The sequence below is a fragment of the Rhinichthys klamathensis genome, unplaced genomic scaffold (genome assembly GCF_029890125.1).
Source record: "Rhinichthys klamathensis goyatoka isolate OS25496 unplaced genomic scaffold, OSU_Roscu_1.1 h1tg000354l_1, whole genome shotgun sequence".
Classification (NCBI taxonomy): domain Eukaryota; kingdom Metazoa; phylum Chordata; class Actinopteri; order Cypriniformes; family Leuciscidae; genus Rhinichthys; species Rhinichthys klamathensis.
Window position 1 is genome coordinate 834,824 of NW_026606864.1, and position 16,820 is coordinate 851,643.

A 16,820-nucleotide genomic window follows, 5' to 3' on the forward strand; every position below is an offset into this window, starting at 1 on the left:
TAGAAAATGAATTTGTACTTCAAGTTGATGAAATATGATACTGACTCTGTTGTACATGTCTAATGTGGTAAAGCTGCTTAATTTGAAGCAATCAATTATATAAAGTGCTTTATAAATAAATGTGACGTACTGGAGCGCTGAATTGCAGAGCTCGTGCAATCATATCCACATCACTTCGCTTCTCTTATGTGTTATTAAAATGTTTGCTGCTTTCTCAATTTTTTTATTGAGCGCGCAGCACTTATTTACATGTCTAAACATATCTATCGACGAGTCTATTTACACATATAAACGCCACTCTCACTGTCATTTGATCACTAAAAGTATTTTGCTAGTCACATATTTCGAACGTAATTTTATTGACGAACGAAAGAGTGTACATCGAGGCCTTAAACGCTGAGTTTGACACTCCTGGTCTGATGTGAAAGTCAGCATTTGTTGTTTAAATGCAAAAAAGTATATTAACAGATCATTCTGTGCCACACAGAAGAAAGGAGGACAGAAGTTCTGACGCGAACACCATCCGCATGTCCAGCCCAGCTCCTCTTTGTTTCCTTCCTGAGAAGAACTCCTCAAATCAACTAAATCAAACGTCTGGAGGGAAACACAAAGGAGCGGGCGAGACCCGTCGAGACAGAGACACCAGGACTGGGACACTGAAGCTACACCATTTACAAAGGCTGTTTGAAAACACAAACAATAGCAGGACGGCCTGCCTTCATAACCCTGCTCTAATGAGCGGAGCTTTAGAGGGTCTCATGTAACGCCTCAGTCTTTAGCTCAACCCCCTCCGAGAGTATAAAACATCTGAGAGCAGCTCCAGTCGGGCTTTAGACCTGATCACCTGCGTCAATCTCACACTGCATTCCTGTGCTATTGCAATGCTGTCCCGGTGAGTACAAGTGTCTCCTTTACTCTCAGCAACCTTGGCTAGGTCTCCCAGAAGCATCGTAAGCCTGAGTAGATCGAAGGTCTCTTCTGATTTACTTCGCTCACACTGTTTTTGGGAAACGCAGGCTTAATGTCTCTGTGCCGAAAGCTATTTCCTTTCAGTGATTCGTTATATACATATTTACAAAGATGCAAAAGTCTGTGAAAACAATGGGAATAATATATTGATGTGGTGAGCGCAGCAGTGCACTGGTTTCTAACTAGTCTAATGTCTGTATCGGCATGGATCTTTACTAACTCACAGGTTATGAGCAAAAGAGATCACGCCAAACATTTAGACCAAAATGAAACATTTATCAACCGTTTATCTATCTATGATTTTAAATGTACGTGTTTTACTGAGATGTTCAATTGTGTGATACAAATTATGTGCATCAAAGATGGTCCTCAATTTGAATCAGTATTGTGTTTTTGTTTCCTAAAAAGATGTATTCACTTTGTTTATTCATTTGTTTTTTGAAATTGTTAATGATTGTAACACACACATATATATATATTCTTTTAATTTTAGATTATTTATTAATTTTAGATGAGATGTTTTTGTGAACACTTGCATGATTTCGTTTTTTCTCCTGTTTTAAAGGACGCTGGTTGTCCCGTTGATCTTTGCATTAGTGGGCGTCTCTATTTCTGCACCAATAAACGGTAAGGAATCTGGCATCGTTACATCTGTCACATATATACCGTACCACATAACCCAGAATCCCTAAATTATTATTAGTGACGTGTACCGGCTCTTCTTTCTAAGTAACATGAAGCATGCTCTGCCTCCCTATAACGAGTGTAATCAGAGCCCGTCACAGAACACAAAAGAGTTTTGTTCACCTGTCCCGGGACATTTAGCCTGGGCCTCTATAGATATGCGCAGTCTTATAGCTCAATGCACTCACTCCACTAACTAACTGTTTGTCTTTTGCTTTGACACAGATGGAACAGATAATGACGGTAAGAGTATTTCTCTTATGCACATTGCCCTTCATAATTATGATTTCACATTTTAAGTTACTTATTGCCCCTGAATGCATGAGCTGTGTAAGAACAATGAACTGCATTGTACTACTACAATTGTTCAAGAAAGACATTACAGATGGAAAACATCAGTTGTTCCTCAAGATAGAAATGGGATGAAATCACAATTCTTTGAAAAAGACCCCAGGAACCTCACATCATGCGTCTCCTTTAGAGTTTCAGACGAGATTTCAGCAACGCTTGCAATTAAAAGTCAGAAATTTCGATATGAACTCCTAAACGAATGCCATCTGGTTTATGTCACTGATTGGGTTTTTTATTCTGTTATAATCTCAGAGTGGGCCGCAGCCCTGTCAGATATCTTCATTGGTAGGTCGCAATGAATTTGATCTATAAATCAATGGACCACAGAAGGTTTTCCAGATCATCTGAAAAACATGTTTTTCCTCTCTTTTCAGGTCAGTTTACTGAAGCTCTTCCAACTCCAGTCCCTGTAAATGGAGACTCAGGTTGGTCTGGATAGAAGTCTTGCTATAAAAATTGTAAATAAACTGCAGAAAAGTCCATCGATATTTAGACGGATGGTAGTGTTGTTATGGTTAAAGTCCCCCAGTAGTCAATAATTTGATCCCTTAAAACTCCAAACACCAAAATTACATATTTAAACGGGTTTTCCTTGAAAAAAAGGGGCATTTCTTCATGCCTTAAAATAGCTTGAATGTAACTCTACACCCTTGCCTCATTTAGTATACGTGGTGCTATTAATATGCAAATGAGCCCCGCCTCCACTCACTCGCATCAGCTCAGAGATCGTTGATCTGATTGGTTACAAGGTAGTTTGTCAGAAACACCAGCGATTTCAAACCGTGTTTTTGACAATTTCACTGCAGTTTTAAGGAGAATTTATTTAGCAATGCTGTCGACTTATGAACTTGCAAATGGTTTGAGTTAAAGCATATTAAAAACCCCACATAGACATATAAACAACATTAAAAGCTTGATTTTCACCACAAGAGGACTTAAACTAAAAATATAATCAAATAAAATATAAATATTAGATGAAAAACCCTATAAATGTAAACAAAAATGAGAAAGGTTGAAGTATATTATATTACTAAAAATAAAATAAATCTAAATAGAAATATGAGAAAACGAATAAAAGTGACAAACACACACAAAATTAGCAAAACTTAATATCTTTAAAAAGTCCGTTTTAGTTGATGTACTAAAATGACTCAAACGGAGTAAAGCTATAAAGAAATTATATATAAAAGCAAAGTAATCTTTAACAAGACAGACGCTCAAATATAACTTTGGAAAACTTTCTTTTGCAGGAACTACGGATGGGAAAGATTCATCAGAGAAACAAGGAGGTAAGAAACTCTTGCCAAAAGAGTGAACAGGTATATACAAACATGACACCAAACTTCAAAACGACACCAGAACTTGTGTGTGATTTCAGGTCCCAGCGACTCGTCTGACACTACTGAAAAACCAGGTCAGTTTCTGGTATCGAGCGTCTAGACGTACAGCACATAAAAGAGAGAAAGAACACATGACCTGAGCGCTGGAGCACACAGCTTTCACAAGTGCCAACAGAAAGCACTGATATCACGATAACACATCAATGAGTGTGATAACACAACACGCACGGATTAATGTTTAACCGCCATCCGTTCAACATCAGTGAACTAGAAGAATTGGTATTAGTTGGAAAAGCAGGACGTAGTCAGTCAACGGGAAAAGATTAGAGTGAATTAAAACAATCATTTATGTTTGCGGTCCAAAAGTGTCACACTCAATCTCTCCTGAATAATGCCATGGCAACAGGACGGAAAACACAACAGAAGGTTTTATTTATGACCCACATTATCAATGAATGAGAATTAATGATTAATGAAAAGGATGGAGATGTGTAATCTTTGTTGATGCTGTGAACCAGGATACAATCTTTTAATTGATTACATTCTTGGATTGAGTCATTATGATGTTGAATTATACAGAAAACAAGGCCTATACGTGTATGTTAACACATTAGCAATCATTTTAAGGAGTGAAAACCACTTTTTAACGACACTAGGAACAACATGAATAACTTTTATCATTTTCTTTTCTAATAATTTTCTCTCTTTATAAAGAGGCCGATGGAGCTCCTGACACACCAGACACAAACAGTAAGACTTGACTTCTCAAATCTTTGGTTACACTTTATTTTCATGATCCACTTTAGAAATTCTGCTAAATACTGTAGAAGTAACTTTGCAACTACCAGTGCTGGGAAGATTACTTTCAAATTGTAGTCAGTCACTGGTTCCCAATTACACAACAAAAATTGTAACGTAATCCACTGCATTACACGTTCTTATTCATATGCATATGCACACACACACACATATTTCTATATATATATATATATACATAAACAGATATATTATATAAACAAAACTTTTATGTTAGATGCGATTAATTGTGAGCACTACTTTTGATCTAACTCGTTTATCACATTAATTTTGAACACAATCTTGTAAAATATATTCCATTCTTTGTTATCAACAACATGAAGTGCATTAAATATTACATAACATCATGGTTTCTGGGGTTCGTGAAGGGTTTGTGAGTTTAATGAAAATATGAATTAAATGACACACAAATAAATACATGTCATGTGACCATTAACCAACATCAAAGAACAGAGAACTTAATTTAATTATATTATTATTATTATTATTTATTTAATTTTTTATTGACCTAACTTGTTAACTTAAAGTCTCAGGAGGTATACTTTGAGTAAATATATTAAATCAAAGAGGTTTAGCTGACAAAAAAGTTGAAGAATCCCTGCATTGCATGTAAATATGAAATGGTGAAATATGAAATATTTTAAGACAAATATTTGAAAGACAAAGACAGTGATACATGGTTAAATGACACTGATTTAAATAATGATTACTGTGTCCGTCAGGAGTTGATTCGATATGCAGTGTTGCAATGTTGAGTAAACGCTTGTTAAAAGTGAAATGATTAGTGTAAATCAGTGATCAAATACTGTGGCTCTCAGTGTTCAGCGAGTCACATGACTAAAGTGGCTGGTCTGTGTGTGCGATTCCACAAACCTGGAAGAGCTTCTGAACGTACATAAGCAGTCGACTTTTATAGAAAGGAAAGTTTAAAAGATAAAAATAAATTTAGTGGTAGGAAGAATCAATGATTTATGAATAATTGACTCCCATTGTGAGAAAAACATGTAGTTATATAATCAATAAAGTAACTATAGTCTGATTACGAGTATTTATTTTTGTAATCTGATTATATAATCCAGATTACAGATTACATGTCAACTAACTCTCATTATAGTATTAATAGACTGTAAGGTTAGGGTTAGGTGTTAGTAGAATAAGTTGATATATAGTTGCAAAGTTACTTGTATCAAAATAAAGTGTTAGTTTGAAATGGCCTCGAGTGAAGCATTGCTCAAACTAACAGCTCGACTGATTCCAGGTGACACAAGCCTGGATGAAGCCACCAGCGGCCCAGACTCCACAGGTACAACTTTACCTGTGCATCCCTTTCCTGAACACACAGCAATGCAATGTGCAAAATGCATCCCTCACTTCCTAAAAAAACATCTTGAAACACAACATTGTATTATTTCCCTTAAAAAAGGACCATGGTATTACCATAAGTGAAGGATACGCAATTAAAACACATAGGATCCAAAGACATTCCATTCCGATATATAATTCATAACAAATATTAGTTGTGCAGTTATTTATTTATGTGTGTCTTGATTTAAAACAGACACAACAGATATTGATGTGGACAAAGACACAGACACAGAAACGAAAACAGAAACCGATGCATCGCAGCAGAAGACAGGCGATTCAGGTGGGTGAAAGACAAATATGTATTTTCATAATATACAGAATCTACACGTGTAAAAAATACTGTATTATTATTATTGCTGCAGATGAGACCAGTGAGAAACCATCGGCGGAGGACAGCACAGGTAAGAGAAGGCGTGTGAAATGAAACAGACGGTCTCTATGAGACGGTGTCAAGTCAATCTAAATGTGTCATATAATATTTCAGATGCAGATCGTGTTGATACAGATTCAAAGGAGAAGGAATCCGCAGGTAAACAAACACCCAGAACAGAGACAGAGTTACCCGTCTGTACAACTCAATGCTAAAAAATGTGAATAAAAATGTAAATAACTAAATATAAAATGACTAATTTAACTAAAACTAAATAAATAAATAAAAAGTGGTATTGAAATAAATCTGAATATTGAAAATAAAATGTAAATATTAGATGAAAACTTCAAAAACACACTATTATTTATTCACCTGTTATTTCTTTCATGGAACACAAAAAGAATAATTTTTAAAGAAACTTTAATTTATCAATTCCTGGTCCATTGAAAAATAATATCATAGTTTTGGAATGATAAAAATAACCTTTTTTTTTTAAGAAAACAACATGTCAGTTCCGAAAACAAGCACTTCCAAACATTAGAGAATTAAAACTCTTATATTCCAAAGTGTGTGTGTGTGTGTGTGTGTGTGTGTGTGTAATGAAAGTAATGATTTACTGTCTCACTATTAAACAGACTCGGATGAGAAGGTGGACACTGGTTCGGTCGACACAGGTATAGAGTTTCCTCATGTTTCTGTAGTTGATTCCTGAACAACATTCTTATCAAGCCGCCGTTCCCCTCTGGCGGTAGTTAATGGTTATACAGTGAGGAGGAGGACTATGTTTTGTTGCCATGAACATTGTTCAAGCACCAACAAAAGATGTTCCAGGAACACGTCCTACTTGGCACAGTCGCTCTTTTCTCACAGCGAAATGATACATCGTTGCTGAAACAATCTTGGCATGCTCTGTGCTTTCAGACGGGGATTCTGCTAGTGTGGAGAAGAGCGAGTCTGATGACTCGCCCGATGATGCAAACAAAACTTCGACAGGTGCAGAAAGGACTATTTTAATTCAAACAGTGTCAAATCGGTGCTATTTTAGCATTTTATAAATATACTATTATAGTATCCATTCATATATTTAATTAGTTTTTACTTTAGTTTAAATTTGAGTATGTTGTTACGTGCTTTTGTTAAACATATATATATATAATTTAAATGTTTCTATTTAGCTTTAATTTATTTTTATTTCAGTATAAGTTTTAGTATAGTTTTTTTCATCTAATATTTTTATTTCAGCTGTTTCAGTTACCAATTTTGTTTAAAACATCTTTCAAAATAGTTTCGATTTAAGGAGCTGACTGAATGAAAGTGTGATTTAGCCTGAAGTTAGAGATGTTTTGTGACTAATGACAGTTATGTTATTGTATTTGCTCGGATGCAGAAGGTACCGATGACTCATCTGAGAAAGATTCAGACACAGATGAGCAGCAGGACTCTGATGGTGAGCTTAAAATACACAAAAGAACATCTGTGACTCATTTCTAAACTTCAGAACCAAACAAAAGAAGAGGATTCTTGCTCTTAAAAAGTCCTTAAAGGAATAACACTGACAAGGTCCAATGCAACAAGTTTACAGTATCAAGTACTCTTTGTGTCCTGACTCCAAACCAGTCAGAACCAGTGCTATTTTAGTATCATTGAAGTACTATTATAGTTTTTATTAATATTTTGTAGATATATATACATATATATACTAATTTAACTACACTATAACTAATATAACTAGAACTACGATTTTATTAACTAAAACCATAAAGTTTATTTTAGTTTTAGTGAAATATAATTAATATAATAACCCTGTCAGAACACATTTGAAGTGATATTTAATTGTGATTAAATAAGATAAGTGAGGGCGAGGCTATCCAGCATGACATGACAAAATATTTATTGCTTCAAAATTGGTTTGGAAAAATGTATAAACATTATAAACTTATTAACATGGAAGTGATATGATTTAACTTTTTTTTATTAATTTAAATATGATGCCTATTATAGTAAATAAAGTACCTGTTTTTTTTGTACCTGGTACAATGGTAAATCCATTTATTTTTTCACGTGTACAATCATAATACTATATTTTTTGACATTCAATATGTGCCTTGGATTGTTATATAAATAGTGCACGAATAGTACGTTGGTGGTATATATCAATTTACAATGGTATTACCACGGTAATAGGTAAGGTAGTAGTACAATCAACAAACCATGGTACTTTTTTGTAAGTTTAGGCTTCACTGGTTAATGAAGTTATTTGTCTGTAATTATAATAATTCATCTCAGTTAGATGATCCATATTAATAAAAATGAACTTTTTACACCCAGATTCTGACAAAGACAAAACAGATGGAGACACAGATGAAAAGAGCGACGAGAAAGACGAGAAAGACTCCAGCAACGACTCTAGCAAAGACTCAGAGGACGAGGGTCGAGAAACCGCCGAGACGCCAGAGAAAGGCGACACGGACAGCGACTCGGACACCGGCGAGCTGAAAGATTCAGACGATTCCAAAGAGCAGGATTCAGATGTGAAAGACACAGACAGCACCGAGAAGAAAGAGAAAGACCCGGACTCTGACAGCGACACTCCGGACCGGGACACGGCAGACTCCTCTGATAAAGCAGACGTCGAAGACAGCGCTGAGGATAAAGACGAGAACACCAGCGACCCCAAAGACACGGAAGATGATGGAGACAGAGAGAAGGACGACAAAGAAGAGAAGGAGACCAGTGACAAGGACAGCGACGAGGGAAAAGATAAAGAAGATGAATCCAAACCAGACGAACAGGACAAGGAGGACGCCGCCTCGAAAGAAGACGCCACAGCCAGTCAGTCTGACGAGAGTCAGCGGGAAGAGAAGACAGAAGACAAACCAGATTCTGACAACTCCAGCCTGGACTCAGACTCGGACTCTGACTCAGACTCGGACTCGGACTCGGACAGCAATGATAAAGACCAGGGCAAAGACAAGAGCAGCACAGAGTCCACAGACACAGAGAGCTCTGATAGTGACAGCAAGAGCGTCACGGACAGCTCCGAGACAGGAGGGGAAGGTACACATTACATCCTTTCTGTTTCACAGTCATCAAACTATAATATCCATCGATTGATCGATGCGTTTATGCCCACAGACACTGATGAAGACAAGGACTCCAGTGTGGAAAAAGAGAAGCAAGGTATTTACTGATATATATATATAAATATATATATATATATATATATATATATATATATATATATATATATATATATATGCAGGCCCATGTCCACCTGGGCCTGCATATATAAAGTCACATTGTGCGGTATGAAGACACAATTGAGACATTTAAAGTTATAATATAAAACCTTGATTGCATGGCATACAATCATTATGTGTGATGTAAAGTCACATGGTGAGATATAAAGACAATTGCAAGATATAAAGTCATAATTGCAAGATATAAAAGTCATAATTGTGAGATATCAAGTCATAATTGTGAGATATAAATAAAGTCATAACTGTGAGATATAATGTCATACTTGAAGACATAAAGCCATAATTGAAATCTAGTCATAATTGAAAAGTCATATTGTGAGATATAAAGTCATAATTGTGAAATATAGTCATAATTTAACATGTAAAGTGATAATTTAACATAAAGTCATAATTGAAGATATTGAAGTCATTCTTAAGCATACAAAGTCCTAATTGTAAGATATAAAGTCATAATTGAAGATATAAAGTCATATTGTGAAATATAAAAGTCATTTTTGTGATATATAAAGTCATAGTTGAAGATATAGTCTTATTGTGAGATAAAGTCATATTGTGATTAATAAAGTCATATTGTAAGATATAGTTCTAATTGTGAGATATAAAGTCAATTGAAGATAAAGTCACACCTGTGACATACCAAGTCATATTGTGAGATATAAAGTAATTATTAAGCATACAAAGTCCTAATTATAAGATATAAAGTCATAATTGAAGATATAAAGTCATATTGTGAAATATAAAAGTCATTTTGTGATATATAAAGTCATAATTGAAGATAGTCTTATTGTGAGATAAAGTCATATTGTGATTAATAAAGTCATATTGTAAGATATATTTATAATTGTGAGATATAAACAAAGACCTAATTGTAAGATATAAAGTCATAATTGTGAGATATAAAGTCATAATTGTGAGATATAAAGTCATAATTGTGAGATATAATGTCATAATTGTGAGATATAATGTCATACTTGAAGATATAAAGCCATAATTGAAATCTAGTCATAATTGAAAATAGTGATATTGTGAGATATAAAGTCATAATTGTGAAATATAGTCATAATTTAACATATAAAGTCATAATTTAACAAAGTCATAATTGAAGATATAGTCATATTGTGAGATATAAAGTCATTCTTAAGCATACAAAGTCCTAATTGTAAGATATTAAGTCATAATTGAAGATATAAAGTCATATTGTGAAATATAAAAGTCATTTTGTGATATATAAAGTCATAATTGAAGATATAGTCTTATTGTGAGATAAAGTCATATTGTGATTAATAAAGTCATATTGTGAGATATAAAGTCAATTGAAGATAAAGTCACAACTGTGACATACCAAGTCATATTGTGAGATATAAAGTCACACTGTGAAATAAAAATAAAGAAAGAAAACAGGCTTCTATAGATTTAAACTTGTCACTGTTACAGAACAAAGTTAGGAAAGTGTCATATATAACTGTCTAAACCTACAGATTCTCCTGAAGCTGCATCAATAGAGACAAACGATTCTGCTGATTCCCTTGGTAAGCCAAACCACAGCATTCCCTGTTAACATGTTCTGTGAAGAATGAAAATCAGCATCATATTTCAATGCTAACTGAGAACCAGATGTGATGCACAACACAACAAGTGATGAATCCCGTCTACTCCATGTAAACCTGAGGAGTTTTCTTCTTTTATTCACGAGTTCACAAGACTACTCTGATGATCTGTGACGTGAAAAACAGCTGACAGGGAAAAATATAAAGCCTCAAAAAAGAATCAGGCACTGGTTAAGCAATATAAAATGTGAGTTTTACTGTACGTGGCTCGCTACTTCTGAATGGCCGTCAGTGGAGAACAAAGTTGCATCGCACAGCATTTGTGATTTCAGCATGGACAAACAAATGATTCTCACTAAAGCGACGTGTGTAAGACATGATGAAGCTCAATCTTTTTCTTCTTCTAGATGACCATGAAAATGACTCAGATGCTACAATGTCCCACGGTAAATATGTTTATTAACTAAGCATGTAAGAGTCACATGATGCCGTTATCATGTACAAAGTATTAAATGTCTCTTGAATTTTTTGCCAACTCTAGAGGAACACACTGATGACATCACTGATGCAGACAGCCATGCTTTAGATGGTACGTCTCATGGGTTTAAAGCACTTCAGTTATGTTGTTTACTAAGGTTAACATTATTGCTAGTGCTGTCAAACGATTAAAATATTTAATCGCGATTAATCGCATTAATGTCATAGTTAACTCGCGATTAATCGCACATTTTTATCTATTCTAAATGTCTCTTGATTTCTTTTTGTCCCATTATTTTTTTCTCATTTTAATGCTCTTATTAACATGGAAAAGTGGATCGGCTTGCTTTGTGCAAATGTTTTTTATTGAAAACAACATTGGCATATACTGTGTTCAATTTCACACTAACATTCTCACTTGGAGCAAATAATCTCTCACACAATGTAACACTGTCCATTAATAAAAGGGTGAAAGAAATACTGACGAGGTCCTGATATTGATGAGGGGGGCGGAGAATTCACATCAGCTGTGTGTGTGTGTGTGTGTGTGTGTGTGTGTGTGTGTGTGTGTGTGTGTGTGTGTGTGTGTGTGTGTGTGTGTGTGTGTGTGCTTGGCCATCATCAAGTGGTATTTCAGACTGGACGTGCTGCGATGATGATAGCTCAGTTCACAACGACAAAACACACAGATCGCTTTGGTCTCGTCAATGGAACCATTTGGCAACTTTTTAAAAGCAAACTTTCCATTCAGAATCTTATTGGCATCCATTTCGGCGTCTCGCGCTCGTCATCCACTCAAAACTTAATGTTAACCTACTATTTGGCCGGCTCGCAAGCTCAAACAAGTGTGTGCGTCGTGCCTGTTGTTTTGTTCCCGGTCTAGCTAGATCCGCTTGCGCTTTGGTCGACGAAGCAACAAAACGTCCTCGCGCGGCGCAAACATAGACAGGGCACAAGCCATTGAAATGAATGGGTTTCATAGCGCAGCGCCACGCATGCCGTGTCCTGTTGCAAAAGCATGTGAAAAAAACTACAAAGTTTGCTAGGCCAAAAAGACCGTTAATCGCGCGATAAAAAAATTAACGCCGTTAAAATGGGTTTGCGTTAACGCCGTTAATAACGCGTTTAACTGACAGCCCTAATTATTACTATTGCTTTTGAACCTAAGTATTAAACTTTGGCACGTAACTTCCCCATATTATGTCAAATATTTAATAAATGATAAACTGTAAAAGTAGCTGTTACCTGTTAGATCACTGGTCACTACTCTCTGAATGGGCAAAACTCAAATCCTTTGCATGTTTGTGTTTAGATGACGATGACAGTGATTCCCATGGTGATGAAGTCGGGGTTGAAGATGCCACGGGTAAGTCCATTTTCTTTCAGATTTTTTTATTTTTTTCCTCCCGAAATTCCTTAGGAGACACAAATAAGACAGATGTTGACATACAGCAGGAGTATAGATCTATAAGACGGGCGCTAACAACATAACTAACGTGCATGAACTACTAATAAGACACATAAAATATAAAGTTGCTTTGGATAAAAGTGTCTGCCCAATGCATACATGTAATAATAAATGTAGAGAATTTTGGTCATACCGAAAGCATTTGATTCCTCCTGTTTACAGATGCTGCTTCTCAAACACACGACAAACCAGATCATCTTGATGACACAACACAAGGTAAAGATGCTGTGAAGAAGCGTCTGCTTAAAACACTTACACGTTACACATGCTAATGTCTGCTCCTGCCTTTCCTAAGGATCAGATGATGGCAGCAAAACCCCCATGCCAAGCTCCTAGCAACCAGGACTCTGCAAAGACATTGTAACAGGTATCATGTGATCGCGTATTAAAAGCTCTGTTCAAACATATGTAGTGTTTGCATAGGCCTTACTTCATATACTTCTCTTACAATTCATGAAACCTCACAAGTGACTGATGAAAGAAGATAAAACGTCACACTGTGAGATATAAAGCCTTAAAGGGATAGTTCACTTTGAAATTAATTTTTGGTATGTTTTAGCTTACCTCAAGGGCATCCAAGATGTCGGTGTCTTTGTTTCCGCAGTAGTTTCAATTTTGATATTTTAAGGTCAAAGCGTTCTTGTCTGTCAGTCATATAATGCAGGTCTATGGTCACCACCTCAAAGAGCATGCACAGAGAAGTCCAAATTAAACATGATTTAATGACTCGTAAATGTAAGTACACATTGATGGCCTAAGACACGAAACGAGCGGTTTGTGTGAGAAAACTGTCTTCTGTCTTTTCCGGAAAGCGCCGGAAGTGATCTCTCGCGCGTGTACGTCACTTATTGTTTACACAGAACAGAGATTGTAGGTAAGACGGCTAATTAAAATGGTACTAATTTGCGCTTATCCGGGATGTTTAAACCGTCGTAAAAGAAAACAATTAAAAAAATAAAACAATTGTATGAGTGACGTACACGCGCGAGAGATCACTTCCGGCGCTTTCCGGAAAAGACAGAAGACAGTTTTCTCACACAAACTGCTCGTTTCGTGTCTTAGGTCATCAATGTGTACTTACATTTACGAGTCATTAAATCATGTTTAATTTGGACTTCTCTGGTCATGCTCTTTGAGGTGGTGACCATAGACCTGCATTATATCACTGACAGACAAGAACGCTTTGACCTAAAAATATCAAAATTGAAAATACTGCGGAAACAAAGAAACCTACATCTTGGATGCCCTTGAGGTAAGCTAAAACATACCAAAAATTAATTTCAAAGTGAACTATCCCTTTAATGGCGTGATATACAGTCAACTTGTGCAATATAAAAAGCTAATATTTTGACATTTAAAGTCACAATTGTGAGATATAAAGTCATAATTGAGAGATATAGTCATTAGTCACATTGTGAGATAAAGTAACAACTGAAAATATAAAGTCACATTGGGATATATACAGTCACAATATATGAGATATAAAGTCATGATACCTCATAATAATGTAGTGTAGTGTTTACAAAGCCTTACTTTATAAATGTCATGAAACCTTACAAGTGACTGGTTTGAAACGCTCTACATTCAGAAACATTTGTAATGGTCACTCATGAACATAAAACAGCTAACTTTTTATTCTAATAGAGTTTGGTATAAGCATGCTGCTTTGTAAATACTCTTATAAACATCAAAAATAAACCGCAGACATAAAATTACTGGATTAAATAATCTATTTTAATGAGATGATGGACACTTTTCAGTATGGAGTTTAACATGTTGCTAAGCTAACTACACAAATAGCCTCTACACTGATAAGCACAAGAAATCAAACTGATTATAAAGACAACATATTTCAAATCAGCAATACAATCTGACAACATGGTTTAATAAGATAATCAAATATGCTTAAATACTGTCCATGCAAATACGTGAAATGAGTAACTCATCAAGCATTACCTCTTTCAAAAGGTGATTGGCTCTTTTTTACTTCAAAGATAAAAAATCTGTTGAACAATGAACATACAATTAAAGGCAATTATAACATATTAGTTAGGCCTATATCAAATCAAATATTAAGACAAACAAAATAAAAATAAAGAACTTCAGGGTAAATAGGATCTTGATAAGCAATTATACATCTATCAATGTATAGATTTAAGGCATTATGGTAACTTCTTTCATTATTTCTCTTTTCTGTTAATGTATGAAGGTAGAGAGACCTTTCATTTTCAAATGAGTAAAAGTAGATGCGTTGCCCATTTACATTTGTGGATAAAGAATTTTCCATATATGATGAGTAAATTGGATATTGCCTACCATATTTTAAATCGCATCATTATCATTTTTCAATCAAAAAGAGGAATGAAAGCTACCTGAAGTAGGCCTGAAGCATATCCAATGCAGATTTGAAGTGACATTATCGCCCCCTGGAGTCTTGGAGTGTCACTGCCAGAAAAACACAAGAACAAGAACATTCATGACCTCGTTGATTTACTTGCATAAACTATTAAGAATTCGGCCCAAAAATGTATAGTACACATGATGCCTTAAAATGCTGTCTACATAGGCTGTTTGGAACAGATCTATTGTTATAATCATTTATTAAAATATGATTGCTTTTCTTTTTCATTGCAGAATTTTCCTGGAGAGACGTAAAAAGAATCAACTGAGACAGTCATGATAACCAGAGTTTCACGTCCCATTAAAACACATTGACACGTCCCTCTCGTCCTCTCTCTCTTTCTCTCTCATATGGTGAAGGTTCCTTTCTAAGGCTTCTGGGATGCAGATTAAATTATTCGGCTGTTTGGTGTACATTCCTTCTTTTTTTTTCTTTTTTTTTTTTTCTCACTTTGTCCTAATTCTAGAACGTTTGATATATTCATTTTACCAATGTTAGATGCATAAAATGCATGAAGAACAATGAGGGTCTGGAATTTTTTCGAACCTCGTGTATTTGTCTGTTTGCGTAGAGTCTAAATATATTTCATATGAAAGTGACGCATTAAACCTAGAGAGTAGAACTAACTGAAGGAGTTTTTGAGAAAGCTCCGGAGACCAAACGATTCGGGTCTGGTGAAATGTTGCCGAACCATCAAACCTGCCCTGGCTCCTTTGGTTTGTCCACAGGGTGTCACTGACTGAAAGACTGCGGCTCTACAACGACAACCTTCTGTTCTTGACTCTGAAATCACAAAACATGAGATCTTTTCTGCCCACCCCCAAAACATGATTTAAGACTGTACAGACCATTTCTGATAGAATCTCTGATGTCTATGTCTCTGTGGAGGAATACTAATAAACTAGCAATGTAAGAGCACAGATTGTTCTGAAAACTGTTAAAAAAAATAATTTTGTATAGATTTAAAGTCGTTTTAATATGTACACAGGGAGCAAATCTAATAAAGACTGGGTTGTCAGAAAACCAAGTGACCATGGAGACTTTTGTGCGTGTGTGTGTGTGTGTGTGTGTGTGTGTGTGTGTGTGTGTGTGTTAACTAAACCACAAGCACATGCATATCTTATTCTGTTTTTTATTTAATTACGCAATTTTCAACAAGATGTAGTCATGAGACCAAAAATTATAGAAAAATAAAAAATAATTTCAGTGCCCGAGACAATCCAATTAATACTATAGAATAAATGTATAACAATTTTATTTTATTATTAAAATGTCAAAGTTTTACAGACAAACAATGATTTACTAATTCATTCTGATGGACCAAAAACAATTTATTATCAAATAAAGGTGGTGTTTCTCCTGGTTAACTGGATTTTTTTTTTTTTTTCTTAAACACATCAATATTTTGGTTTAGTCTTTCAAACTAAACCAAATTGGTTATATATTTGCTCTTCTAGTATATAAATATAAAAAAAATGAGGTATCACTTTATTTTACAGTCCTGTTCCCGATGTACATTTGATACTATGTACTTATAGTAATTACAATAATTGGGTAATAATAACTAGACACTAACACTGAACCTACCCCTAAACCTAACCTTGTAGTTACCTTACTTTCTTAGGTCAGACTCAGTACACTGTAAGTACACACGTACCGTAAAAAAAAAATGCAACCAAAAATATTATATATATTATACAATTATATTATAATATATATATATATATTATAATATAATTGTATAATATATATCATATTTTTGGTTGCATTTT

General features: G+C 35.0%; 1 protein-coding gene and 1 long non-coding RNA gene across 2 annotated transcripts; both read left to right on the forward strand.

The window, feature by feature from the left end:
* The first annotated feature begins 783 nt into the window (after positions 1 to 783).
* Positions 784 to 10,728, forward strand: stm (starmaker). The gene is made up of 18 exons (XM_056232744.1): positions 784 to 892; positions 1,535 to 1,596; positions 1,879 to 1,896; positions 2,257 to 2,289; positions 2,379 to 2,429; positions 3,255 to 3,293; positions 3,383 to 3,418; positions 4,059 to 4,094; positions 5,419 to 5,463; positions 5,719 to 5,805; positions 5,888 to 5,926; positions 6,010 to 6,054; positions 6,531 to 6,569; positions 6,817 to 6,888; positions 7,283 to 7,342; positions 8,224 to 8,952; positions 9,031 to 9,075; positions 10,634 to 10,728. Exons 1-18 carry the CDS (start codon positions 882 to 884, stop codon positions 10,711 to 10,713), a joined length of 1,527 nt encoding a protein of 508 aa, XP_056088719.1. The 5' UTR covers positions 784 to 881; the 3' UTR covers positions 10,714 to 10,728.
* A 504-nt stretch (positions 10,729 to 11,232) lies between these two features.
* LOC130069048 (uncharacterized) lies at positions 11,233 to 15,368 on the forward strand. The gene is made up of 5 exons (XR_008803733.1): positions 11,233 to 11,291; positions 12,492 to 12,545; positions 12,810 to 12,863; positions 12,943 to 13,014; positions 15,282 to 15,368. It is a non-coding gene; the product is annotated as an uncharacterized LOC130069048 (long non-coding RNA).
* Positions 15,369 to 16,820: the final 1,452 nt, after the last annotated feature.